The following is a 26,382-nucleotide window of genomic DNA, read 5'->3' as shown; positions in this document are numbered from 1 at the left end:
GTTTGATACACAAAAGGAAAGCATTCGTCGATTTAGAAATATACAAGGGTACGTAAATAACGTATATGCCTTCGTTTACGTTTTGTTTTTCTGTTTTGAATATTGTACTTTTTCTTTTTCTTCTTTTACAAAAAAAAAAAAAGAAAAGAAATATTAGTAGCTTATCGTAAGACGTTCATTATTTAAAATAATTGTTAACAAACTCGTACGTTTTTACTTATCGTCCGTAAATACGTATTTACTTTATCGTCTAGTTGCAAATAGTCGTATTAAGCGATTACGAATGCACGATGTCCCTCGTTAACGAGTATCCAAAGAAACCTCTTATATAGAATATATCGAGAGTGTCGCGATAAGAAGGATGTCGTGTCACGATAACACAAATATGTATGTACACATGTGTATACTACATATTGTTGTTTCCAAAGACAATGAATTTGTCATCGTTCCTTTCGGTCTTCCTTATCCCTCCTTATATCCCTCTCTCTCTCTCTCTCTCTTTCTTTTTTTTCTCTCGCTTTTTCTTTCGTCCTCCTTCTTTGAAACTTTCCAATTTTCTAGTATTTAGAAACTCGGATAAGATTAATTTCCCGTGTCTCGTAGGAAAGCCGAGCGTTTAGATACCTCGCGAATATTCTCTTTCTTTACAGTAAACGGTGACGAAGGAGTACGATGACTGGTCGGAGACATCAACGAGACGGATCGTCTGCGATCAATGATTCTTTCATGGACTCTGACACACGCTCGTGCGCGTACCGTCGTCGAACGTACATATGTGTGTGTATAAACACGGATCTATATAATAGATACGTCCGTACTCCAATTACGACGTAAACATATTTATATTCGATCGTCGAAATTTCAATACCTGACAGTAGGTCGTACAGTTCGGTCTTTTTCTCCGCCGATATTAAACAAGATTATCAAGGAGTTTTCTAAAAGACTTTTCTCATAGATTCGAAAAGAAAGATATTCGAAAAGAATCTTGAAATTTTCAACGACTCGAATAACGTCCGAGAGCGAAAGTGCCAACGAAGTAATCGATCGAGAGAAGTATTTAACGTGTACTCGCAGTAAACACACGCAATTCGGTCGTCGACCTCTCCGTTGAACGTGAAAACTCATTTACCCCGTTTACTTTGGACTTAATCGTGCGTCCGATCGATCGGAACCTTTCGCTTCGATCGGTCTATGATTAAACGCTTCGCGTATGATTCAGATCGATAATTATCGACGCTTGTCGGGTTCTATATAAACTCGCGCATACGTACATACCATCGGCGAGCGAGTCTTACGATGGTATTATTTAGCGCTTATGTTGCTTATCGCGTAGAAAAATCTTATTGGTAGGGAAAAAAAATGTAGAAAACAAATTTTTTCTATACACAATGTAAAACGATTTTGACAAGGACGAAGAAAAACATCGTTCGATCGTTACATACTATTCGATTCTATGACGCAGATTCGGAAATTTTCAATTAAAAGTTTTACGTAGGATATCTCATGGTCATCGTTTAATCGACACGTGTCGTAAAGCCGTGATATAACGACGCGTGTCGTTAATTATAAATTTAACGAGTTTAAAACAGGCTAACCGTTCTCTCCTGTCTTAACGCTTTCTACCTTTGCCTATCTACGTCATCAAAATGAATGGGAAAACAATTATTTCACAAGTCAAATCTTCCCATTCGATCTGCGTTCTCTTCTTCTTCGTCGTTTCTTCCTTCCTGTATTCTTCTTCGTTTCGTGCGCGGATAAACGCCTAGAATTATCCACGCGAGCGATAGCAACTAATAGCGTCTGCTAATTGTAAGTAGCAGCCAGTCGTAGCTCGTTGCTGCGCGCACGCATCGATTTCCTGATTCCAAGTAAGTTTACATTGACGTCAAAGAATCGCGGCTACCTTTCCCTTGCAGGAATAAGATATTACACAATCGTAATATTGTTACATGCGTGAATTTAAAGAAAAAGAAAAAGAAGAAAATGAAAAATGACACCTACTCGCCACTTCCTCTCTCTCTCTTTTACGCGGAGAAAATAAATTTTACCCAACTGTTTTATTTATTTATTTATTTATTTATTTATTTATTTATTTATTTATTTATTTATTTATTTATTTACTCATGCGTTAAGTTATTTAAATTATTAATATTTTCTTCTTTTTATACAAACGAGTTAAATAATCGCCTCACGCATACTCTGCGGTCCAGTGAACACATCGCGCTATCAGAGTTAACATTCACTCATGGTACTCCCCCTTTTCTTACGAGCGTAGTGTCATTAAACTTCGAATCGTATGGTTGCTGACTCAACCAACCAGATAAGTCACAATCTTTCAACAGAGAGATCCATTTGGAATTTCCAGAATTTCCATTTAAATTTCACGAATACAGATTCGAAGACAAACTGGAGATCGAAAATTATTTTCCGGTAGTATTATTAATCGTAATGTTTTCCTTTTCGATTCAAAGTTTACATAACTTCAAAGGGTGTTTATATCGAAACGTTAGACGCGTATACGTTTTGTCAAACGAGATAACTTTGCTGACTCTCGAATTGGAAAAGTTAAACGTTCGGCACGATATATAAATACGTTTAATGACTTTAATGTTTTCTTACGAATAATAGCGAATAAAGATATTGACTCATCCTAAGTACGAAATTATCGATACGTTATTTAAATTGACTTTGGAAGGGGTAAAGAAAAACGATAGAAGAAAGAAGAAGAAAAAGAAGAAGAAGAAGAAGATAAGAAAGAAGATCGTTTTCGAGAGAAATAAACGATCCGTTTCCACGAATCGAGAATCGAGGAGAGTTTTTCCGTGAACATGACACTACAGTGACATTTCAATCTAAATGTCCATTTCGATTGCGCAAGATTTTCTTCGATTTTCGTGCTTCTTGCTATTCTCGTCTGCTGTTCCCTTATCTGCTTGATCGTTCGAAATCGTAAGAAACGTTTCCGAAAAAAGCACAAAGTTCTTTCGACGATAATTCATGCCACGCATGCGAGTTTGATCGTCCGATGCACCTGTGAGAGATAGAAAGAGAGAAAAGGAGATACAGAAAAAGAGAGAAAGAGAGAGAGAGAGAGAGAGAGAGAGAGAGAGAGAGAGACGAATAGATACATGACATAAAAAGAAAAAGAGTGAGAGAGACTGGTCGTCCTTCCTTCGAGTCGTTCGAACCTAGGTAGGTGCATACTTTCGTGCATGTTGACGACGACGATTCGATCTCGAGGTTCTTTCGCGAGTTCGTACGAGTTTCGTTTCGCGAAAAATGGAAAAACGCTACTCCCGATGACGTTCGCGCGCACAACATTCGTTTCCCCCCTCGCACGACGGCCTCCGGCACTCAATGACGTATCTACCATGGAATCTTGAAACTTATCACGATTTCTAGACAAATTACACATCTATTTTTGTAGTACTAATACTCGCCGATAATACTCGCTATATCGTGGCGCGACGATTAACGTCGCGTCATTTAATGTTTACGAAATTACATCGCGTCAATGACGTTACCTTTAGTGCTATACTTAAACGTCCGTCTCGGTGGTTTTATCGAAGATAATAAATTCTTTTCTTTTTATTTTTTTTTTGCTTCTTATTTTTCTTTATTTTTCTTTTTATATCTTTCTCTCTCTCTCTCTCTCTCTCTCTCTCTCTCTCTCTCTCTCTCTCTCTCTCTCTCTCTCTCTCTCTGTCTCTCTCTTTGGAAAAAGATGAATAATGCACGCGAATGATCATATCTGTCTAACATCGTAAAAAGTAATCGCGATTAAGAATAATTATTTGTAATCGATAGAGGCGTTTATGAAAAATCCGGAGGATTTGTAAGATTCTCGTAGTTTACAATTTCGTTTCCTTCCTCTTATATACGTACATACATATATGAACATATGTGAATCAAATACTATATCGGACAAGGAAATACAGAGAATTTGAAAACAAAAAAAAAGACAACTGAAAGTAAATATTTTCAAACGACCTATGTTAATTCGTGACAATATTTAGGAACTGTTTAATTCGGTAAAGCGATTAGATAGTAGAACGAGTTGAATATTGGAATAGTTACGATACTGGTGTCGCGCGCGACCTCACCGAGCAACAGTTGCGCAGTCGAGCGTGCGTGTCGCGAGCGAGCGAGCGAGCGCAGAGATCGGTTATTCGTCGTTGGTGGATGTATAAATTGACAGATGCGATACCGCGCTCGGTTCGTATCGATCGCGATCCGATCTTCCTCGTTTCTCGTTTGCCTACATATCGAACATTCTCTTTCGGCCGATGCACGTGTCGCGCGAGGACAACCGGACGATAAAATCATTTTATCGAGAACAAGCATCGTCAGTGTTGTCCGAACGATCGAAACAGACAAGTGTGTTATAATAATATAATAACAACGACGAAAATAATAGATCGCTCGATCGATCGTACGATCTACCGAATGAAAGAGAAAGAACGAAGAACTTGATTCTCTTTTTTCCTTTTCTTCTTACTGAATATTATTTTGCTGAACGAAGATTTTGATGACGATCGTATGATCCTTCGAGGAAGTATTATGTTATAAAATTAAATCGAAGGATACCGTTTCTTCGATTTTTAACAATCTCGTATTTACGAGATACGACGTACGAGGATTAACGATAGAGATCGTTACAGAGGATATCGTTTGCAAGTGTACGAGAGATCGTCGAAATCGACAAAGCGACATTGCACGTGGCATCGTTTATTGTCGATATTAAAGTTAGGTGACTCGTGTGACGCTACCTTTAGTGCCACTGATTCATCTCGGTTTTATCAAAGGTAATAATATATTTTTTTATTTATCTCTCCTTCTCTCTCTGGTAAAAGTAACATATGCTCGTTGTCCGAGCGTCGTAAAAATTAGGCGCGCATATCGAGTAAATTAAAAAAAAGAGAGACGAGCGAGAGAGAGAGGGAGTGAAAGAGAAAGAGAAAGAGATAAAAACGTATGCATATATATATATATATATTTTTTACAAGTACATGTAAACAATATTGGTTCGATACATAAATTTCGCGATATGATTGAACGAGAAGTATATAAATAGTTCAAGAATACGGAATACATAATCGGAAGATTATTTAGTACGAGTTTATAAACAAAACTCGTCTAGAAATGGATAATCGTGCTCGTTCACGTGCTAAGCCGTGTGAACTCATATCGTAGACAGACCGTTCTATAGTTGTACACAAACATTATAGACAGAGATGTAAGAGCACGGCAGACTTGTTTTGATGTGCGTCGTGGAACGTAAATAGACTCTCGTGGCGATAATTGACGACGATCAACGTGATTACTACAACGCGAATCCTTTTTTTTCTTTCCCCTTGTTTTTTCTTTTATCTTTATCCGTCGTTCTTCCTCTATTCCGCCCTTTATTTTTCTGTTTACTTCGATCTTCGGTTCATGGTTGTTATGTTATTCGTTTAGTTCGAAAAAAAAAAAGAAACAAAAATTTCATTTATTTGAAAATATTTCGTGAGATTTGTATCTCAACTATTTATATCCATTCGGATACGTTTCAAACGGCTCGCTCGTTAGATCCGTTCGAGTTGATTATAACATCAGTTATGTTATTACGCGATGTTATTCATTGTGTACCAACGGAGGACCACATTCTCAGACGCTTTTTTTCACTTATCTAATAAGATTATTCAACTATCGAGTCGAGTCATCGATATGAACGTTTGAGATACTTCGTTGAATTTATTCGATCGAGTCGTACGAAAGAAAAAGAAAAAGAAAAAAGAAACACAGCGCCTCCAGTATTTATCTCGAAAACGAACGCGACAAAGAGGACGAAAACAAGAAAAAAAAAAAACACACTTTCGTAGAAACATCTATAAGACGATACTTTCAAGGACACGACGTCCGAATCGCAGATAATAAAAAAGAAATTAACGTACGAATCACGATTCAAAGTAAAAATTACGTTCGATTTCTTATCGACGAGTCATTGCTTAATTCCGTTCTAGTTTCAATGATCCTGTAATCGCGCAGGATTAAACTTTATTAATCGTCGTTTAAAAAAATTTTTTAATCGAATTCAAAGTCGACTATAATATCTTTTACGTATCTATGCCAGTAAATTCTCTATGATGCGTACAAATAAATAAGTATTATCGCATATAAACGCACTGGATCTATAAGAGACATCGCATGCAAATAAGTAGATTTATTGTCTGTCCGCACGCGTCGAGCGTTAAAAAGAGAATGTAAAATAAATGCACGAAGGTGCACGAGTTCTTTCCACGAAATCATGCAATTCGAAGGAAAAAAAATATTGCTCGGAGCGTCGACGACATAGGACTGATCCTCGATCTCTTTCTCTCTCTCTCTCTCTCTCTCTCTCTCTTGCTCTTGCTCTTTTATTTAAGAAAAATATATTTAAATGTAGAATCAAAGCGACGAACGAAACAGTCCTTGTGATATAAATCCAACGTAAAAGATAAAAGATTTTGATGCGAAATAAAGAATATAAATGAGTTAACCAACGAGAAAAAAACCAATTGAAATAAATCAATAAACATATATAAATCATGATTGATATCGAATGATGGATCAAATTGTTGTACTCATAAACGATCGTCGTTTCAGGATCGGCTATGAGATTGGCGAGCTCGAACGAATGATTGATTCGTGAATTTCGTTTTCAGAAGAAATTACAAGGCGAGGTTAGTTCTTTCAGATCGAAAAGATCGATAATTGCGATTGGTTTTGATTCGAAACTCGATCGAACGTAAGTTTTTTTCTTTTTTAATATTTTTTCAGAGAGTCGTTCGAAAGGATTAAATACGAAGAAAAAGAAGAGGAGGAGAAGGAAGAGGAGGAGGAGGAGGAGGAGGAGGAGAAGGAGGAGGAGAGAGGAGGAGGTGGTAGAAACGCGTTGTCCTTCGAAAGATATGACGAACGCGAACACGATACCTAGCGTAAGGATCGACAAAACAACATCGTCGAATCGTTCCGCAGTTTCCGACCATTCTGTCGTATTACTTCCGTACTACGAAGATCAAGGAAGTGGTAGCGGTCGTGAGATGTTGACCACTAACGGCCAGACCGAAGACTATAGAAGGCGATTCGTGAGACAAGACGATAAACGAGTCGACGAGTCTCAGGAAGTAGGAGATTTGCACGAAATGAATCTAACCCAGAAAAAATTTGACGAAGTTATCGGTAAAATCGATTTACGATCCTTTCGCGACATTGATTCGAGCTACGAGAAGATAGCGGATTTACAAGAGTTCGTGCAAGAGGAGAAATCGATGTATCCTGCGTTTGACATTTTATTAGAAAGACGGAATTCGTTCAACGACGAGAATTGCGATCAGAATTCTTCGGACGCGTCGGATCTCGTAGAACGTAGTCCGACAAAGCTTAAATCCATTCGTAATTGTCCATACTCGAAAAATCCTGCCAATTGTTCCGCGAGGAATCAATCAGGGAATATGAGTATCGCGCGCAAGCAACAGTACGTGGAGAAATCGTTCGCCGAATCCAAGGAGGAACGAACGAATAGCGAAATATATTCGATCTTGGAGAATGATTGGCCGAATAAAACCAACGACGATCAGGCGAGGATTTTTGAGGGGAATAACTCGATGAAAAAGGTGAGCGATTATTTGTTTATGATTCGAACGCAATTAGCTAGTAAAGTCTGTACATTGGAAATATTATTACCGATTATAGATCACGACGAACCCGATTCCATCGATCGTCGTTAACGATCACGGCGAGAATTCGGTATTGACGATTCTCGGACAAGGCGCCCAGGTTCACGGAGCTCAGGTATTCTCGGACGCAAGCAGTAATTCGATTATTTCTCAAGCTACGAGAACATGGCCGGACTCTCCTTTAAGTTGCTACAACGTAGCAGTCTCTCGATCGAACAGTAGATGCTCGAGTCGCGCCCAATCACCGGGTTCCGGAATGCAATTGGAATCTCAGCTAATGCCGTATAATGTTTCCGGTAGTCCCCTTGGCTCGCCACAGGTATCGATTAATACATTCTTACTCACTCTTACTAACCGATATGAATCATTATTTTGCGAGCAATGTTCTTATCTTTTGCATCCGTCACCTACTCCCATTTACGTAGTCTACTACATATTTACATATTTTTTTATTTAACGATACGTAGATCGCCCCGACGTACACGTTGATGCAAGGTCAATCGTCACCTTCGTCCTCGAGTCAGTCTTACGGTGATACCCCGAGTCCACTGAACTATCAAACGCCGCTGAGTCAACAAACGGAGGAGCGACTTCACGAAGATCTCGCGTGCTTCTCCATTTGGGGTACTTTCCCCGATGATCGAGGAAATATTACTGGGAACGAAGCCATCGCTACCTTCGATAGCAACGAGTTGCAATTGCTAGACGAGGTCCTTAGAAATCAAGGGAACGATTGCGAAGGAAACGAAGAAGCTCAAGTCGTACCAAGTTCCAACAATTTCGCCAACAGCCTCGAAGATAGAAGACCTTCCAATGTAAAAAGTTACGAAAATAATCTTCAACGAATTTCTGACGATACAATGCGTCTTTCATCTCGTAAGAACGACATCCAAACCTTTCCTACCGCTTCTTCCTCCCATTACGGAAACCAAGATCGATCCCAAATTACGATCCCAAATTACTCCACTAGTCCAAACAATTTCCCTTATACGTACGTTGGCGCGCAAAATCAAACGAACGGTGTTTACGGTGAGAGTCAAACCCAAGTTTCGAACTTTTACGATTACAACGACGTATGGAATACCGGAAATGAAATGAGATATCAGAATTCAAACGCGTTAGAACCAACCACGGAGTTCGTTAATCTCGAACGAAATACCTTGACGTACGCCAGCGATAAAAATCCTTCGAACGAAACAAACGCGTGTTCGTTGTCTACCTCTCTTCGATCTTTTGCAACCCTCTCATCGACTTCGAGCGATATCGATGAGAACAAAAGGCGACGTTTCGGTACCTCGGAACTGTCTTTCGACGTCACGTTCAACGATTTCCAAATACCAAAGATGGTATCTTCTTTCAAAGCTAGTCGAGCGCCAAGGTAAGTCGTTTTACTCGAATAACATCTTTCGCCGTTTACGATATAGAATTTGTATTGTTAGATCGAACGAAAGGTACATAGTTCCATGGCCGTCCTTGAATTTACCAAGCGTCGGTGCCAGCGAGAGACTGAAGGAAGGGCTAAACCCTAAAGACGTGGAAAGAGCAATGATCCATCTGTTGAAGATACCGGAGGAAGAACTCGCTAAAGCAGACGAGGATGGCGACACGTTAGTTGAAAATAATAATACTAAAATTGTTTCGAATATCGATGGACGATAGTTACATAATTTCTCCTAATCGATTTCGTATATACAGAGAGCTGATGCGTTTGGTGGGTAATCCGGACGAGTTGGCGAAAAAAAAGGTTTATCTCGTACCATTAGTAGAAAGATTAAGCAAAGTGAAAGATGCCTTATCGACGAAGAACAATCGTGGCGAGGACGCTCTCTACTTGGCTGCCATGAGCTGTCCAGAAATGCCCTACATAGCAGGTTATCTCGCGGCAACGATGCTTCAAAAAGGAATTGACATAAATCAAAAGCTCTATCACACTCGAGTAAGTAGACGTTGTCGGCGTAGTCGCAGGGAAATTCCAAGATTAAAAATAGCAAATCGAAATCCTCGGAAACCGCGACGATACTACCTCGGACGAATAGCCTTTATCGCGAATGTTTGATAAAAATACGAACATTGACCACGCCTTTGATAACCGTTGAATATTCTAAACTAACTTCCCTTCGTTATCACTTTCTTTTCAAGTTTCGTTCTAACTCGTAATTGATCTTTCGCGCTCTTTCTTCTTTAACATTTATATTTGTTTATCTACATTTACAGGGTGATACCTTGATACACTCGGTGTCAGCGAGAGGAGACTCACATGGCGAAGTGTTGGCCGAATTACTGGCCCTAAAGACTAGTCAAGGAAACGCAGTTTTTGATCTCTCCAAATGCAACTACGACGGTTAGCATTTTTAATCTGTTCCAAGGGTCGTTCATAAAAAAATCGATGTAACGATTTTTATCCGCTCGAATCGATAATTATACATATGTTATAATCGATCGAAAATTTCTTTTTCGTTGAAGCGATTGGAACGCGTGGGATTCACGATTCGAAAGGCGTCAATAAGATTTTATGGATCGTAGACATATTTACCGAGAATCGATCAATCAATCCGAAAGATTCATACGTTCGTTTTTTTCTTTTTTTAAGGAAGAACCGCGTTACACGTGGCGGTAGAGTCCCACGATCCAACGGGAAGAGGTCCCAAGGCCGTAGCCACGGTTCGTTTGCTCCTAGACAATGGAGCGGATCTAAATATAAAGGATACCAAACGCGGTGACACAGTCTTGCACATGGCTGCCGCGCTCAGTTGTGATCCGGCTCTCGTCAAGGTATACATATGCTTATACATATAAACATATACATATGTATATATAATACACACACACACACGCAATATACTTCCATATTTAGAAAGATAGAGGATACGCGAAATGTTGAGTAATAAGAAAAATATAAGAATTGTCCATTCTCTCTTCTTTTAATTCAATTCTTTTTATCTTATAATTTTTTTTTATCTTATTATATTTTCAAAACAATGTGATTTAATAGCAATCAATTTTCAATTTTATTTTCCTCTTCTTAATATATTTCAACAACTTTATGTGAATTAATTTATATGCACAGTATTCATTGACTTTGTAACATTGTGTAGGACGCAACTCAATGTAATATAAAACATATCTTTGCAACTTTCGTGTCTTCCTCTTTTATGTTGGTTGTCGATAATTATGCATATATGCACACACGTAATATGATGATATTATAATTGATCCTCGTTTTCTTGAGATCATTTAATCGCTTAGCTACGATCCTTACGCGACGTATTCTCGTACTATGTATTCTACTACGTTCCCGCGTATAAAAATAGAGTCTTATTTATACTACTACCACTACTATTACAGATTGAGAGAAAAGAGCCAGAGAGAGAGAGAGAGAGAGGGAGAAAGACGATAGAGAGACGATAACGTTGTTATTGAAATTTCAACAGGTGTTGTTAAGTAAAGCTGGTTCCGGCATGGTGAACGCGACAAATTACGAATACAACACTCCGTTGCATATGGCTGCCGCTGCTTCGAATTCGGTCCCTTTGGAAAGACAAAAAGAAGTATGCTTGCTCTTGACTCAAGCCGGAGGGCAGAGTAACATTCACAACAAGCAAGGGAAGACACCGCTCGCATTGGTGTCGGCCGGAAGGAAAGACCTCATCAGGCGAATCTTTTATAAGAAATTTTGACTCGACACGAGGCACGGAGACTGACATAATTTTGTTGTTTCGAACGGTACGAAAGTAATATAAAAATCAATAGAAAAAAAAAACGAAAAGGAAATGAATTAAATTTAAAAAGAAAAAATAAAAGGAAAGACTGAAGCGAACCAAGTCGAGATTATTCCTCGATGCAAAGACGCTTTTTTCGTGTAATTTTATTCTAACTTTTCTTTTCAATGGCCGATCGATGTTTACGGGTATACTTACGTATAGGTGTATATATCGAGAAAAAGATCGTTGTTTCTTCGTTCTTGTTTTTGTGTTTTTTTGTTGTTGTCTGATTTCCATTTAATATATCACCTTCATGTTTAAGTCAGTTGTATTATTTTCCAACGATTCTGACTTGCACGATATACTACTGATATTACTGCGAAGGAAACGTTTCGTTCGGTCTATTTCTCGATCTGGACAATTCCTTTAAGATCTTCGAAGATACGACAACGAACGAAGAGAATTCGTTAGATATATAAGTTGTACAATAATATTTGTCATTATTTTCGTTAGTATGTTTCTTTTGTACTTACTTTCATGTATTTATAGATATCATCGTATCGTACTCGTCGATAAATCATTAATCTCGATACAACGCTGTGATAATTATTCTACCGATTGTTCCACCGTCGTTTTAATATTTCCAACTTTTTCTTCTTCTTCTTCTTCTTCTTTTAATTTCATATAGTATCGTGCTTGAAAAAGCTCTAACAATCTTCGTGTCGTTCATCACAATATTTTCATTCTAAGAGTCGTTAATAATCTCAGTATCGATTAATCGTGCCAAATAATAAGTGATTATCGAAAGAAAAAAAGAGAAAAAAAAATTAGATATCTTAATATATCAAATATCAATCTCTGTGATCTCAAGTTTACGTACAGCACAAAGTATCTCAAATTCGGAACGTGCCTTTTATATAAATCTCATTTTATTAAGTAGCAAAGAGAAAGAAAAATAAACAACGAGCGAAATGATAAATATCAGACAGGGTATTTCGTTAAAATCGAGCTAACTGGAACCGTCGAATTAAGCGAGAAATGTAAGTAGCATAGCGAATTTGTATAAAATGATATTAATAACATAAAATAATTATATTTATTTCACCGAAACACAGAACACATTTAGGTATCTCTTTCCTTCCCTTGCCTTTTTTTCTCCTCGTTTATATATAAAGAAAAAGAGGTAAAGTAAGAGGAAGGGGAAGGAGAAAGACGCGAGAGGAGAATGACGCGATAGAGAAAGAACGAAAAAAGCCCCGAACGATGATGATGCTCGCAAAATAAGGAGACCGAGATACGTTAACGCGACATTTATACATATGTAAATAGCGAGCACATCTCCACGCATACAAATTACGCCTCTGGTATTCCCCTTCGGTAGTCAACCGCAAAGGATGTGGACGTGCGTTCTCTTCTCTACCCTTCTTCCCCTTTCGATTCGTATCTCTAAACGAGATAGAAAGCTAGTTTTAAATGGACTATTACGAAGCGTACGAGTCTGCCGTACTTAAATGATTAATTTTTTCTCTTTTACGGAATCGCAAAACAACATCGAATGTTGTAACATTGTATGTTAGATCTATGAATACGTGCATAAAAACGTGCATATTATTATTAAATGTATGTACATTAAATAGATTTATATATTCGTCGGCAAGGCCGATAGTTAAAAATATATACGTATACGTAAATATATACGTGTGTATATACATATATATATATATGCGTGTGTGTGTGTGTATATATATACACGCACACACGTGTATCGCATTTCTTAATTGTTATCTCTCTTGTTTTTTGTCTTCTCTCTTCCTTATCTTTTTCTTCTTCGAATCGAAATGTCTTTCAATGTTGTACGTAAGTAGAATTTTAATAAGCGAAAGATTTATCGATATCGTCTCGAGACTAATCTAAATTTCAATTTCTCGCGCAATTTGCGCGTATTACAGGCTTGCACTACTCCAGGAATTCGGAATAAATTAATTTGCGCTAATACCGAATCTAGAGGAACGTCATGATTATGCTATTGGCGTATGTATCTACACCTGCGTGTACATAATGTGCATAAACACTTCGAGAAATAAGTATCGTCGAGTCGATTCGTCCAACGTTAGATCGACTTTATGACGCGATATCGATTACGGCACCCTACGTACATATATATATTTATCTCTGGCGAAACGGAAAAAATATAAGGAAACTTTTCATCGTGGTTGGACGATTTCGAAGAAGAATGAAAACTTTGTTTCCTTAAAAACTCGTTTCTTTCTTTTTCTCTTTTTTTTTTCTGTTTTATTTTAATTGACGTCAAAGAAAAATATATGAATTTATATGAATAAATCAAAAAGAAAAAAATATATAAATCCTTCCAACGAAATGTTTCAAATGCAGATAACGAAAGTCGATCTTTCTCGATCGCATTTTCTTCCGATATCTGATCTTTTCAATTATTTTTGCCGAGTGGAACGGATACAAAGATGTTTTATACTTTTTGATATCTATACAATTGATAGCTGTATAAGCAACTATGATACGTAAGTTACAGATGCAACAAAAGAAAGAAGAATGACACCACAATCTTTTCTATATTTTTATAATATTCCAAAAAAAGAGAAAAAATGAAACATCCGTAGAATTACCGCATAAGTTTATCGTACGGAATAATCGTCGAGAAATGAAACGTACTTCCACGCATGGGTTACGCCAGCAGGATATTCTGACCATAAGCCTCGTCTCCCATTGACGAACTTGAAACGCAATGCAACGCTTCGAGTCCAGTCAGTCGACGTTATGGTCGTTGAGCGATAATCGAGTATAATCACTCACGGTTTTTGATGGTAACGTTTATGCGTTCAAATATATTTCGACGCTAAGCTCGATAACGAGGACGTCACTCATCGTAAAAGGCGGTACGAAAGAACTGTCCATCTTCATCGAGAAAGAGAGAGAGAGAGAGAGGGAGAGATAGCGAGAGAAAAAAAAAGAAAGAGAAAGAGAGACAAGCGTAAACGAAAAGGACGTGGAGACACGGATGAACGAAATAGTTCGACTTTCGTGGTGCTCGATCTCAATCATGTTTGGAGAATCGGACGGTTCGTAAAGGAAGAGGTTTGTTTGATTTCGACCGAGATTTCTAACGATATCTCGAAGAATAGTGAACGTAATTCGTTGATAAAAGTGGGTTGTTATTTTTATCCAGCGAAGAGTAGATTACTATCTGAGGTAGTCTCGAGAGAAAATACGATCTTCAATTTCGGAGCCTTCGTAAGAAATCGTAACGAATGAGATCTCTGATCGAAGCGAAGGAAGAAGGGAAATCGATTTTCTTATCCCCTTTTTCACCGTGAGTCTTAACAGTTAACGAGTTTTTATTTTCTTAATTGATCGATACAGGACGGAGGATAGAGTAAATCTTTGTAAAACCTTCGGAAACTATTTGTACTGATGTAGTAAATATATGTACGAACGATTGAAACGATAAAACCATCAAGGAAATATGTCGTGCGTTAAAAATATATCAATAACGGCGCTTACATTGCTATTATCATTTACCTTGGTGACTTCCATTAGCAAAGAGTGTAAAATCGATAATAAACGCGTTACATGCCAGTGCGACGGGACTCAGGTAAATATATATATATATATATATATATATATATATATATATATATATATATACGTTTCAGCATTGTTCTCATCTCTTATCTCGTATTCGCTCGTTTTAATCCATTTACGTTTTGTTTTAGAACTTGTATCTACCGGACGAGTACAATTACAAGAACGTGACGAGTCTAAGTTTATCCTCGTGCTTGACGGCAAGTCTACTCTTCTCCAGTTTCACCGAGGCGAATCAAATCGAGGAACTCGTTGTGAAGAACATCAGCGAACTTCTTACTTTAGAATTGTTTCTTAATACGGTTGAATTGAAACGATTCGAATTGACGAATATAAAGAGAATACCGTTTGTCAAGCACGACACGTTCTTGAACATAAGAAACATCGAACACTTCGAGATACGAAATGTTCACATCGATTATTTCGAAGAACAGTTTATGGCAATTAAAGTGAACCACTTTGTTATGGCTAATGTTACGATATCACGTATAGAAGGATTCAATCTCTCAGAGAAGGGTGTAACTTTACAAATTAGCAATTGCGAATTTCGAAACGTCTCGACGTCATTAAACTTTGGACACTTCTCCAAAGTGGAGATTGTTAATTCGAAATTTGAGTTGCAGAAATCAGGACACCTTTCCATTGAGAGCGACGTAGCGATAGTTCGAGACAACATTTTCTTTAACGTCAGCATGAATCTCTTCGCTGCGAATAATATAACGATAAATAGCACGTGTGCGGATGGTAAAAGTTCTCTCAGACTGTCGTCGAATAAAATCGAGAGTTACGGTAATCGACTGCCCACAGCTATCATTTACACCAGAGGTCAACCGTCAAACGAATCGGAAAACGTTTCGAAGAGCAACAACACCATATGCAAAGCGGGCAATTGCAAGTGTCCAAAAAGCAATGGGCAAAATGCAAATCGACCGATCACGATCGTATGTTTCCTCGAGATACTTTTGCTTTTCACGTATTCGACAGTTCGATCGTAATTAATTCGATCAAAGAATCAATATAATCAAAAATCTACATAACTTAGTTTATTCGAAATATACAAAATTCTAAAAATGTCTAATAAATATCAGTATTACTATATGTAAAAATATTTTACTATAAAAACATTGTTATTAGGAACTATTTTATTATATACGATTAATTAGAAATTATGTGCAGAATACACTTTAGGCGGGATATAACGTTCCGTGAAAATCAGTGCATTGCGGAGCTATGAAACGATCTTTTCGTTATTTTGTATTACCGTATTAGATCTCACCCACATATTCAGCGAGTATCGTCAGTAATCTATGCGCTTTTATTATTTATGCATCCGTATCGGTCCACACTCCAGATGCTTCCATTTGCAAATCGATAGCAGTGGAATGAAGCGATAACGAGTCTTTTAAGTCATTAATCTCTTGTAACATCAGTCTGTTATTTTCTTCTAAACGGCATATCGTTTGTTTATACAACATTACTTCTTTGTCATGATCAGTCTGTACCTTTTGTATCACTTTGTCTTTGGGTATATATGTACCTACATGAAAGTACAAAGAAATCATTGAAATACGAGTCAACGATAATTATAGAATGTGATAGTAAATTCTGAAACTATATGAACCGGTAGATTTCTGTAACTGTTCCCGTAGTTTATTACCGCTCTGTATAATCCTTCTTAATTCGTGTTCGTGTTGACTATCCTTTGATAACGATTGCTTCTTTAACTTAGTTACCTATGGTTTAAGATTAAGCCGTTATATTCTCAATTTATTAAAAGTAACCAAGTATAACTCGTGAGCCGATCACCTCATTCTTTTCTTGTTTTAAATCACGTAAAATGGCATCGTTTTGTACTTTGAGTCTTCTTTCCTTTTCCCGTATTTGAGCCAACATCGTATGTCCTTTCTGCAATTCTTCTTTGAGTCGTTTGACATGGTTCTATTAAAACGAATCTATTAATCGCTACAATCGATTAGTAATCATAGAATTATAAATATTGATTTAACTACTTACTATTCAATGTATATTCCTATGCAGCGTGTAATTATATAAAATATGAATATAAATCTTATAACTTTGATAACCTTACCTTTAGACTATTATTGTCATTTGAGATCTTTGCGTAAGTATCATTCAGTTCGTCGTGAGATTTCATTAACATTCTATGTTTATGTATTAAATTCCATAATGAATTTATTAATTTCATAGAAATTTCCTTCAACGATTCTATAGACTCAATTCCATCGTTATCTGCGTGCACTGGCGAAATATTAAAAGATTCTAACTCCTAGATATAAAAATGAATGTTAACGAACTAAAATCATATATAATTAGATTTATTGTTTATCTTACCTCAGCCAATATAGATAAAGATTCTTCTAGATTATTTGTAGTACAAAAGTTTTTTTCTTGGCTTCCCAAGTTTCGCCTCATCGCTAGAGCCGCTTTAAAATTTCTTGCTGAAGAAAGATTTTGGTATTCTGTCGACATATTCCCTAATCTTTATTCAATCTACCTGTGAAAATTATAATCCAAATGATAACTTTACAAGATTTCGATAGACATGACGTTAAACTTATCCAACTATACAAAGTTTACATACCTCTTGTAAATATTTTTGTGACGTTAATTCTAATATTATAAACACTGATATGGAAAATACAAAGTCGCTAGTAATCATCGACAACGGAGAAATAAATAAGTATTCTAATGAAGCGATGTCCGGACATGTAAGTACGTATAACCGAAAAGATAGGACGAAAATAAACACGAGTATCCAAATTTAAAACCGTTCATCACCTTTTGCTCGAAGCGTGTGTGACTTCAGCGACAAGTATGGACAAAATATGAACTACAAGCATAAGCGCGGAACACCACTTTGTATGCACCTATCGCATCGGTTCGAAAGCTTGAATAGATTACATCTAGTGCAACTTAATAATCGAGTTATGGAAATGCGTTAAATATAAAATAATCTTAACTCGATGTACACGTAGATTTTCTGTTTGGAGTCGTTAGCGATACGCAATATCAACAAAAACTGTTTGCTTCTCCGATTTTCACATTTATCAATTTTTTGCGTTTCGAAAAAATAAAGATCGAAATTCTCTCTTTCTACAAGTTTAACCGAGTTTAAATAATTTATACATTCGATTATTTTAGAATTATTTAAACAATTCGACACGTGCACCGAGTATAATTATTTAATATTTGAACAATAGCACATTAATTCAAACATTCCACAGCCCGAAACACGTGTTAAATATACAATAGAATTTAAATTAATATTTAAATAGAGTCAACATTTGAATACGCGATTGTTGTCTGTTTACGTAAACGTAAACAAACTTATCACTGACTTCGATCGTTATCGAAACAGTTTTCTTTTAGACTCCGACGAGTAGAGATCGAAGCACTCTCTTTTCAAACGAATAAGCTTAAATAATTTATACCTTTTATTATTTAATGTACATCGGATACAATCGAGGAATATTTAAACGACATTACGTTGAATCGCGAAGTAGAGTCAGCAGTATCGATCGCGATAACTCATTTATATTTATTATGTAAATTGTTTCTTCTTTATCAGAATACCCATCGCACTGGCATCAATGAAAACTCGAAGTAAGTCTATTTTTCTACCAAACTTTTCTTCAATATTTTCCGTAATTTCTTTCTCTAACAATGATACTAATAATTTTGTCTTTATTTCTTTTGTTTCAGAAGATCGCGCACGAAATAATATCGAAATCGAGTGATTGTATCGCTAAAATAAAAATTTAAATAAAAATTTAAATATCGCGAATTAGAAGCAGTGTTCATTCGTTCGCTTATCGCGATTTAAATAAGAAGTGAATTTGCGTAGACTGCGTGCAATGCAGTCGTTAGAGTCACTGTTTGTTCGCAAAGTTTTTTGCTCTTTTAACAGTCGCACAGACTGTATTTACGAAAGACAATAGAGTTTCGCGAAGTAAGTTCAGTGACTGTCCGTTAATAAATAATTACCGCGTATTAGAGTCAGTGCATCATTGAAGAGGATCTCGAGCAACTTCGATGTCGTCCTACCTTACTTTCAACCTAAATCGCGAACGAATATTTTGGAACCATCGTAGAACTTCTTAAGTGGTAAGTGAATTTCTAAGTTTCTTCGATCACTCAATCATGTCGATGACAAAAGGTTCGTATCGGCACGAGTGATCGGTTGTAATTATTTAGTAGAACAATGAGCGACTACGAGTAACTTTTATCGGAAATTTACTCGCGATTGGTTTTGTTATTTTTTGATTTATTAGATACGATCTTTTTGCTTCATAAGCGTTTATAATTATTTGCACTTTGAATATCACATTTTTTAATATTTTTCCTTCGCGAAAATAATAGAGAATCGATATTAACGAGCAATAAACGAGCAAGGAAACATTCGCGATGGATAGTCTCTGGATCATAAGCGAAATGGTATGATTTTTTTCTAATAAGATAATTAGTCACCGTTAGCTCGTGGATCTCCATATGCAGCAACCTCCACGTGGTGAGATCTGGGTCGGTATTACTTGCGATACATCGAGATCTAAATCTAAATTATATACCGCAAGTACTACCGGGCGAATGGCTGCATATTTCAAAGCGTTTCCAATATCTTTTCTCTCTATTTTTAACTAAAGATTAAAGTTACATTTTACGTTGTTAATCATACTTAAATCAGTCATTTTTTAGAGAAACGCACTGAAAAATTTTTATTTCTAAATTATTCTCGTTTATTCTTACTTACGCTTTTCAAGTTAAACGTTATATTTTCTTAACACATGTTTTCTTAAATGCATATTTCAAAATTCGATTTTCATTTTATTTTCATTGCTATAAACTATTTATATTTTATATCTTGTACATTATGTATTCCATCGCAAATAAATTGAGCGGATGGCCGTTTAAACACGCTTTAGATATTTCTATAAGTTTAACTAGAAACAAAGAGTATAAAATTTATACATTTAACGAACACTATTTACTTAATTTATTTTCAGATATAGATATTAAGGCATATAGTTTTTTTTTTTTTTCATTTTGTTGCATGTACTACTATTTTTATTACATATTAAAATTTCGAATATCATACCCAAGCTCTATTGTCAATTTGTGCGTGCGAAATATTATATACGCAAACTTATATACGATGCAACAGACGCATAGTGACCCTAGTATTTACTCTATTGCATTTGTAGTTCATATTTTGTCCATAACTGTCGCTGAAATCGCAAACAAGTATAGGTAGCAAACAACTTACCTTTAACAAAATAATTTCCATCGACGCCACACGGTGGCTCTAGGTGTTCATTTCGTACGACTTTCTTAACGCGTATTGTAACAATAACTAAAATCGTACTTTTCGAATACATAAAATCGGTTTTTTGTTTAAATTAAAAATAAAAAAGTGGAGTTTATTTTCATACGCTAATTTCTACGTACGAACACGAATCATATTCATAGCAAATATTTAGAAGGTAAACGTATAAACCATTGTGCAATATTTATTTATATTCAATATCATATTGCGATTGGACAAAGTACTCCATTTGTTCTTTTATAGGATTCGAAGATAAATTGTATCAAATTTTTATCGAGGACGTAGAACATTGGTGTCATAAAATACTGACAATTACATTTTACAATATACATATATATGTACATCTTGCTGGTTTTAAAAATGGAGGAAGAAGAGTTCTAAGAACGAATTCAAACATGTCGGATTAGTAAGTATCAAAGCAATTAAACATTATATTGCATTCTTATATCTCTGATATCTATTTGATTTACTCTACGAGGAGAACAGTAGAATACAGAAATAGTAAAAAAGCTTCGTGAAAGCGCTTTCTCTCTTGGCTGCGACAGGAACACTAATCCGTCGTACGTGATCTTTAAAAGCATCGAGGATTAGTGAGATAAATCTCCAAGCTAGCGTGCACTGGACACAGGATCTTCCCTATAAAAACCTTTTCTAGAAATTACATCTCTCTCTCTCTCTCTCTTTCTCTCTCGTCGTGTTTCATTTTTCATATTCTTTCAAACGACATTCAATTTGAAAAGCATTAGTCGTCGAAGCAAACAAGAGAGCTATAATATATTAACGACGAGAGAGTAAATAATATATTTTTCTATTCATCGTCGTATATAGAACAAATTAACGATAAGAAATTTCTCACAATCTGTTTATCTCGAAAAATGTAACATATCATTCCCAAGCCGAATAAGTACAGTATCCTATGTATTTTGTTAGGTCAGCGTTGTCATCTCGGTTTACCAAGAGAGGGAGGAAGAAGACCGGGGTAACACGAGTAGCTCAATATTTGACACACGTCAAACGGTTAAGAGAGTTGGGAATCTTGGTTGGTAGGTGGAACGTACGTACGGACACGCATACACCGATTACGCAACAAGACACATGTCACGTCACACGTGTATCAAAGACCAGACAAAATTCTTCGCTTCACCGAACTAACTTTTTTCTTTTTTTTTTTTCTTTTTAGAGCATTTCTTTCCAAAGGATTTTTCTTCTACTCGAATATTCGAAAATATCTCCTCTCTCTCTCTCTCTCTCTCTTATTTTTTGTACTAATCCTTAATTTTAAGCCAAGCTAACTTTCTTTTTTTATTTATTTGTAAGATATTCTTATTTGGCTAGGTCAGGAATAATATCTATCTACAGATCGCGTGAATAATTATTTTTGTTTTTCTCTCGAATGAAATAGATCTTCCTTAAATTCAATGTAAAAGCGAATTTCGAAGTTGACGATAACTTATTATGAGCTCACCCTATACGTATTACGAATGCACGCAATTTTAAGATCGTAGAATCCGACGGACTCTGAAGACATTCGCCTGACAAAGTTGTGAGAGTCAAACTCCCGAGAATTTTGACGGGTCAGTAACACCAAAAACATTTATGTCCTCCCATCCGCTATTCTTACCCGGCGAACACAGTTATTTTTGGCTAATGTTAGGTACCCCCCTACCCTTCCCTTGTACACGTTTCATTGCTTTTCTCCTAATTATACCAATTCAGGGAGGACCTAAAAATATGACCTCGAAAATTAGCAATGGCGAGACCGAACGTTTCTTCTGCTTCTATCTTTCGAAAAGAGAAGGGGTAGATCCACGTAATCTATATTGGCGTACGGAATAATATTACGTAGAGTACGTTTTTGTAGGTTCACACGAGGAATAAGAAATGGACACCGCTTTAGTTTAGACTAATATAGTTGATTTGTGGCATAACAGAAGATTACCGTCACCGTGGGTGGTAATGAGTGCACTTGTTACCGAAGAAGGGTCCTTTTACTGTTGGATGGCAAATGAAGTTTTTGGTGGGTCCGTAGAATAGTCCAGGGGGCCGACAGATGTTCCTCTCTTAAGTCAGTCCACCTCGTTCACGGGCCATTTACTTCGATGTGTATCTCGATGGTAGCTTTTTAACGACGCTGGATCATTGGTAAAGCTCATTCGAATAAAGTCCTTTAATAATTTTCAATGGATAAACGTTGTATGATCGATAAGATTTTTTTTTCCTTTTTTTTTTTTTTTTTTTTGTCTAAATAGACATTTATCTAGGGAACAACGTAATGTAGAATCCTTTTCTTTTTTATGGTCAATCTTGTTTTTTTCTTTGCTATTAAAACTGTACTTTTCAAAGCGTTGCTTTTACGACGCACATAACATTATCGTAAAGAATTAAAAGTCTCGATTTAGACGAGTCGACGAAACTCCCGACGATGTGAAAAGCATAAAGTTGAAGGCGGCTTTAAATTTTTCTGAGAGCTCAGACTAGTCTTTAGCCGGGGCTCACGTCGTCTATCGAACATAATCGAAGCGATATTTCAGAGCAGTAATGTTATGACACAAGGAACGTTTTTATGCGTTTCCTTTCGAGAAGGCAGCCGGCTCTCCCCTTAAATACCCGAAACGAGTCCCTAAAACACCCACGTCTTTAACTCGATGCTTCACTTATCCGGTTCCTTCCCATATAGTCTACCAAAAATACTGGGAATTAATGCACCGCTCTGCGAGTTGATGCATCCGTTTAAATGAAAGCGTCGCGTCGGTCCTTACTCGCCAATAAGTAGGATATATTTTAAATAGAAATTTTATCTCCCGTGTAACAACGAGAACAAGTCATCCATGTGCTAACCTTTTAAATATAATTTTATAAACATTCACGAATCGACGTATTTACATGCGTTACGCGAGGTGAAGGAGATTAAAAGAGAGACTTACGCGATTAAAAGAGAGAACGGGAAAAATTCAAAGAAGATAAAATGATATGAAAATAAGCATAGAGAGGTCGGCCGAGAATTCCCAGAAGCATCGAAAAGTCGGATGGCCCCGGCAGGCACTTTTCTCGTGAATGAAGGAGGGTGGCCCTACACTTACACCAACGAAGGTACACAGAGGGTGCTTCTGCGATACCTCAAAAGTCGACGAGCGACGCGTTGGCTCGCGCGTTAGCACCGTCTGAAGTGTGAAACACGGCGCGAACAAAAGTCCAACCGGACGTTTTACGAGCGAGCATCTGGAAAATGCTTCGGCGAGTTGTATCAACGAGAAAACTTCCGCGACTATTACACGACCATGGGATAGACGACCGAGAGAAGAGAGAAATGGACCGAGCTGAGCAAGGAAGAGAGAAAGGAAGCGCTTTGAAATTCGACTCGAATTAGGAACTATGCGTTAAGTCGACGGAACGCCCGTGTTTCTCGAGATACCCCACGTTTCTTCTGCATTTACGTATTGCGAACCATCACGCCTACGCGAGTGGGTGGAGGAGAACGGGAACACAAATGGGATAGCGTTCCAAGAGATTTTAGTCATTTTTCTAATATCTCGAAGAACTCATGAGAAAACGTACATCCTGATTTCGTGTACTCGTTCGTTCGTTCGAGGGTGGTAACGTTGCTCGACGTTATATCCGCGTCTAGACTCAACAGCCCCGAGTGTCACGAACGTGCCCAAGTACCATCTTACCATTTTATATGCGATACAGAACGAGAAGAGCGATACGGGTCGAAGTCGTCTACATCGATCCATTTATTATATCATATTATATCTGGCCACTCGGGATCGAAGCACTATTTTAAGAGTTATTTATCGATGTCGCGGGTCTCTATGTCGGGTCAAATTATCATCGCATTTAGATTTCTCCTCCTTTCGGAAAGGACCTTGGATCCTTCGATATATTCTTGGAAATCTAGAACGTGTTTCGTGCGTTTCGTTTTCTTCACCAAACGAAGATTATATCCAAGTAAATATCTCGAGGCTAGACGAGAGAGAAAGAGAAAGGTAAGAGGAAACTAGGGAAAATCTGCTTCAGGTTTTGGCCTTCTAAATTTGCCGATAATGCGAAGGCTAACGTTGATGGATAGGAGCAGATGCATTCGACGTGCTTCAAGGGACGTGTCCTGTTTTGAAAACGTGCCGATATTGCGCTAAAGACACCGATGAACTTTACAAGCTTTTCAGGCTTTCCTAACAGAAAGTCTCTCTCCGTTCTAAGCACCCTCTCTTTTTCTCTTTTTCCCGCGGCATCGGTTTCCTTGTTTGTGAGATCTCTGAAAAGACACTTTTAAAGACACTTCCATAAATCGACACGGAGTCTCAGCTGTCCTATCCATTTATCTCCGCTAAGAACCACACGCGATGACTCTGTTAATGTTGATCGCACGCCGGAAGAAGATATCCTCTTGGCAATTTAACAATAAAATCAAACTCTCGCAAAAGCTAAAATTCGCACGTTTATCGTATCTTACGATATTCGCTATGGTTTATTATCGAGATTATAATATTATATGTCTATTATATCCCTTCCTCCTTCTCTTTCTCTCTCTATTTGTTTTTGTCTTGAGTCTCTCGTGAAGGAATCTTCTTTTTTCCTCGCGGCATAATACACCGTAGTCGTCTATTAAGCTCCCGTAGAGAAAGTTGAGAGTCTAAAATTGCTAACATAAATCAGTAAGCGTATTTTGCCGCGGCACATTACATGCAAGAAGGAGCGAAATACGTTAAAATGACTTTTTACAGAAGCTAAGAGCCCCTCCACTCAGGAGGGGCTGGATTTTACGCTACTCGAGCTACTTGAAATTTTAGTTAAGTTAAGGCGGACCAGCCGGAAGCGACACTTCGAACGTGATAATTGTACGCCAGCTGTCGACTTCGTTTTCCCTTCTACTCGAGAATGCCTTACCAAGCGAATCTATTACGAATAATTTCTTTATTATACAGTGTATTAAAAAAGTATTCGAGTCATATACTACTATCGAAATTATAGCAGATCTTTAAGCTTTCCCTTAACACTTTTGATCAAAATTGTCGATGTTGTTGCCAAAAATTGGCAATTTTCGTTTAACGAAACGTCATAGAATTATAGAAACGAAGGTTAAGAGATTGTGGAAACGGTATTCAATTCGTTTCGATACGATCGTAAATGAATCTACGAACGATCAGCAGCCAACTACGAATTTCCTCGCTAAATTGCTTCGCCGACCGTGATCAGTTTAACCGAGGTTTTGAAAGCACTTTGTAACTTGAAACGATACGCCAAGAGTTTGCTACGTAAAATAATTAATATCCTACGAATGTATGAACAACGAAGTCGCACTTTGTATATAAATACTCAGAACGTACGTATATATATATATATATATATATATATATATATATATATATGTATATACATATATATATATGCTCTCCTTATTGGTATACTAAAAGCAACGCGAGTACAAACGTTATTAATTACTTTTGGCGTTTCTCGGTCTCGCTCTCGCGTTGTTTCGCACGTGCGAAACTTATCCACGCATTGTCATTAATAACGCGGAAAAGTGAACCAAATCAAAGTGTTCAAATTCGTCGAGTTCGATGGTCTCATTGCAGTTTAACCCACTGATTAATTACCATCCTTTTGATAAATGATCTTTCCTCGACGTCCAACAAACACTCGTTGAAGGGAATTAATAGTAAAACTACGTCGAAAAAAAGGGAGGATTATGAGAAAAACTTGGAATATAGGAAAGTCGGGACTTTCCATTTTTACAACGATACATTTATTGAATCACCGTATTTACAGTATCTTGAAAGAGAAAAATAAAAGTGTACATACATAAACCGTACATACCGTTGTACCATTATATTCTCGTACACAAAATTCTTTCAGTTACATAGAGAAAGAGAGAGAATTCGTCGTTTTTTACGACGAATAAAAATCGATTTAAATCGATAAAACATAAACAGCTCGAATGGAAATGTAAATCTTTAAAATTTCGAAAGAAGAAAAATCGAATTGTGTCACAACGTTCAAAATAAACGTGTCTAATAATAATCTCTAT

At 37.0% G+C, this 26,382-nt stretch overlaps 3 protein-coding genes and 2 long non-coding RNA genes across 9 annotated transcripts; 3 read left to right on the top strand and 2 right to left on the bottom strand.

Annotated features, from left to right (window-relative positions):
* The first annotated feature begins 4,093 nt into the window (after positions 1–4,093).
* On the top strand, positions 4,094–6,851 carry LOC122629854. The gene is made up of 3 exons (XR_006327356.1): positions 4,094–4,805; positions 6,625–6,701; positions 6,799–6,851. It is a non-coding gene; the product is annotated as an uncharacterized LOC122629854 (long non-coding RNA).
* Positions 6,852–6,872: 21 nt separating this feature from the next.
* Positions 6,873–12,504, top strand: LOC122629853. 2 transcript variants are annotated; one of them, XM_043813696.1, is made up of 8 exons: positions 6,873–7,634; positions 7,714–8,016; positions 8,165–9,075; positions 9,137–9,304; positions 9,393–9,633; positions 9,912–10,038; positions 10,288–10,469; positions 11,129–12,504. In XM_043813696.1, the coding sequence occupies exons 1-8, from the start codon at positions 6,930–6,932 to the stop codon at positions 11,372–11,374; spliced, it is 2,883 nt and encodes a 960-aa protein (XP_043669631.1). In that variant the 5' UTR covers positions 6,873–6,929; the 3' UTR covers positions 11,375–12,504. The 2 variants fall into 2 exon arrangements, with proteins under 2 accessions (XP_043669631.1, XP_043669632.1); XM_043813697.1 differs by having other exon boundaries at positions 6,874–7,634; positions 7,717–8,016.
* On the bottom strand, positions 11,670–13,012 carry LOC122629855. Its single transcript, XR_006327357.1, has 2 exons — positions 11,932–13,012; positions 11,670–11,831 (listed from the first exon to the last, which is right to left on the bottom strand). It is a non-coding gene; the product is annotated as an uncharacterized LOC122629855 (long non-coding RNA).
* Positions 13,013–13,782: 770 nt separating this feature from the next.
* Positions 13,783–16,810, top strand: LOC122629925. Of its 2 annotated transcripts, none has more exons than XM_043813831.1 (3): positions 13,783–14,490; positions 14,598–15,023; positions 15,145–16,810. In XM_043813831.1, the coding sequence occupies exons 2-3, from the start codon at positions 14,895–14,897 to the stop codon at positions 16,006–16,008; spliced, it is 993 nt and encodes a 330-aa protein (XP_043669766.1). In that variant the 5' UTR covers positions 13,783–14,490; positions 14,598–14,894; the 3' UTR covers positions 16,009–16,810. The 2 variants fall into 2 exon arrangements, with proteins under 2 accessions (XP_043669766.1, XP_043669765.1); XM_043813830.1 differs by having other exon boundaries at positions 13,783–14,506.
* On the bottom strand, positions 16,042–17,837 carry LOC122629926 (afadin- and alpha-actinin-binding protein-like). 3 transcript variants are annotated; one of them, XM_043813834.1, is made up of 6 exons: positions 17,616–17,837; positions 17,366–17,528; positions 17,103–17,300; positions 16,820–16,951; positions 16,671–16,746; positions 16,042–16,550 (listed from the first exon to the last, which is right to left on the bottom strand). In XM_043813834.1, the coding sequence occupies exons 2-6, from the start codon at positions 17,501–17,503 to the stop codon at positions 16,336–16,338; spliced, it is 759 nt and encodes a 252-aa protein (XP_043669769.1). In that variant the 5' UTR covers positions 17,504–17,528; positions 17,616–17,837; the 3' UTR covers positions 16,042–16,335. The 3 variants fall into 3 exon arrangements, with proteins under 3 accessions (XP_043669769.1, XP_043669768.1, XP_043669767.1); XM_043813833.1 differs by having other exon boundaries at positions 16,635–16,746; positions 17,366–17,524; XM_043813832.1 differs by having other exon boundaries at positions 16,635–16,746; positions 17,616–17,835.
* Positions 17,838–26,382: the final 8,545 nt, after the last annotated feature.

The sequence above is a fragment of the Vespula pensylvanica genome, chromosome 6, assembly GCF_014466175.1.
Source record: "Vespula pensylvanica isolate Volc-1 chromosome 6, ASM1446617v1, whole genome shotgun sequence".
NCBI classification, from domain to species: Eukaryota; Metazoa; Arthropoda; class Insecta; order Hymenoptera; family Vespidae; genus Vespula; species Vespula pensylvanica.
The sequence above is the reverse complement of the archived record's forward strand: the minus strand, read 5'-3'. Positions and strand labels throughout refer to the sequence as shown.

Coding starts and splice junctions, on each gene's coding strand:
- LOC122629853 (XM_043813696.1), top strand. CDS start 6,930: ATGACGAACGCGAACACGATACCTAGCGTAAGGATCGACAAAACAACA. Junction 8,017..8,164: donor GTCCCCTTGGCTCGCCACAG/GTATCGATTAAT, acceptor AACGATACGTAG/ATCGCCCCGACGTACACGTT. Junction 9,076..9,136: donor AAAGCTAGTCGAGCGCCAAG/GTAAGTCGTTTT, acceptor TTGTATTGTTAG/ATCGAACGAAAGGTACATAG.
- LOC122629925 (XM_043813831.1), top strand. CDS start 14,895: ATGTCGTGCGTTAAAAATATATCAATAACGGCGCTTACATTGCTATTA. Junction 15,024..15,144: donor GCCAGTGCGACGGGACTCAG/GTAAATATATAT, acceptor GTTTTGTTTTAG/AACTTGTATCTACCGGACGA.
- LOC122629926 (XM_043813833.1), bottom strand. CDS start 17,503: ATGTCGACAGAATACCAAAATCTTTCTTCAGCAAGAAATTTTAAAGCG. Junction 16,747..16,819: donor TAAAACAAGAAAAGAATGAG/GTGATCGGCTCA, acceptor CTTAAACCATAG/GTAACTAAGTTAAAGAAGCA. Junction 16,551..16,634: donor ACAGTTACAGAAATCTACCG/GTTCATATAGTT, acceptor ACTTTCATGTAG/GTACATATATACCCAAAGAC.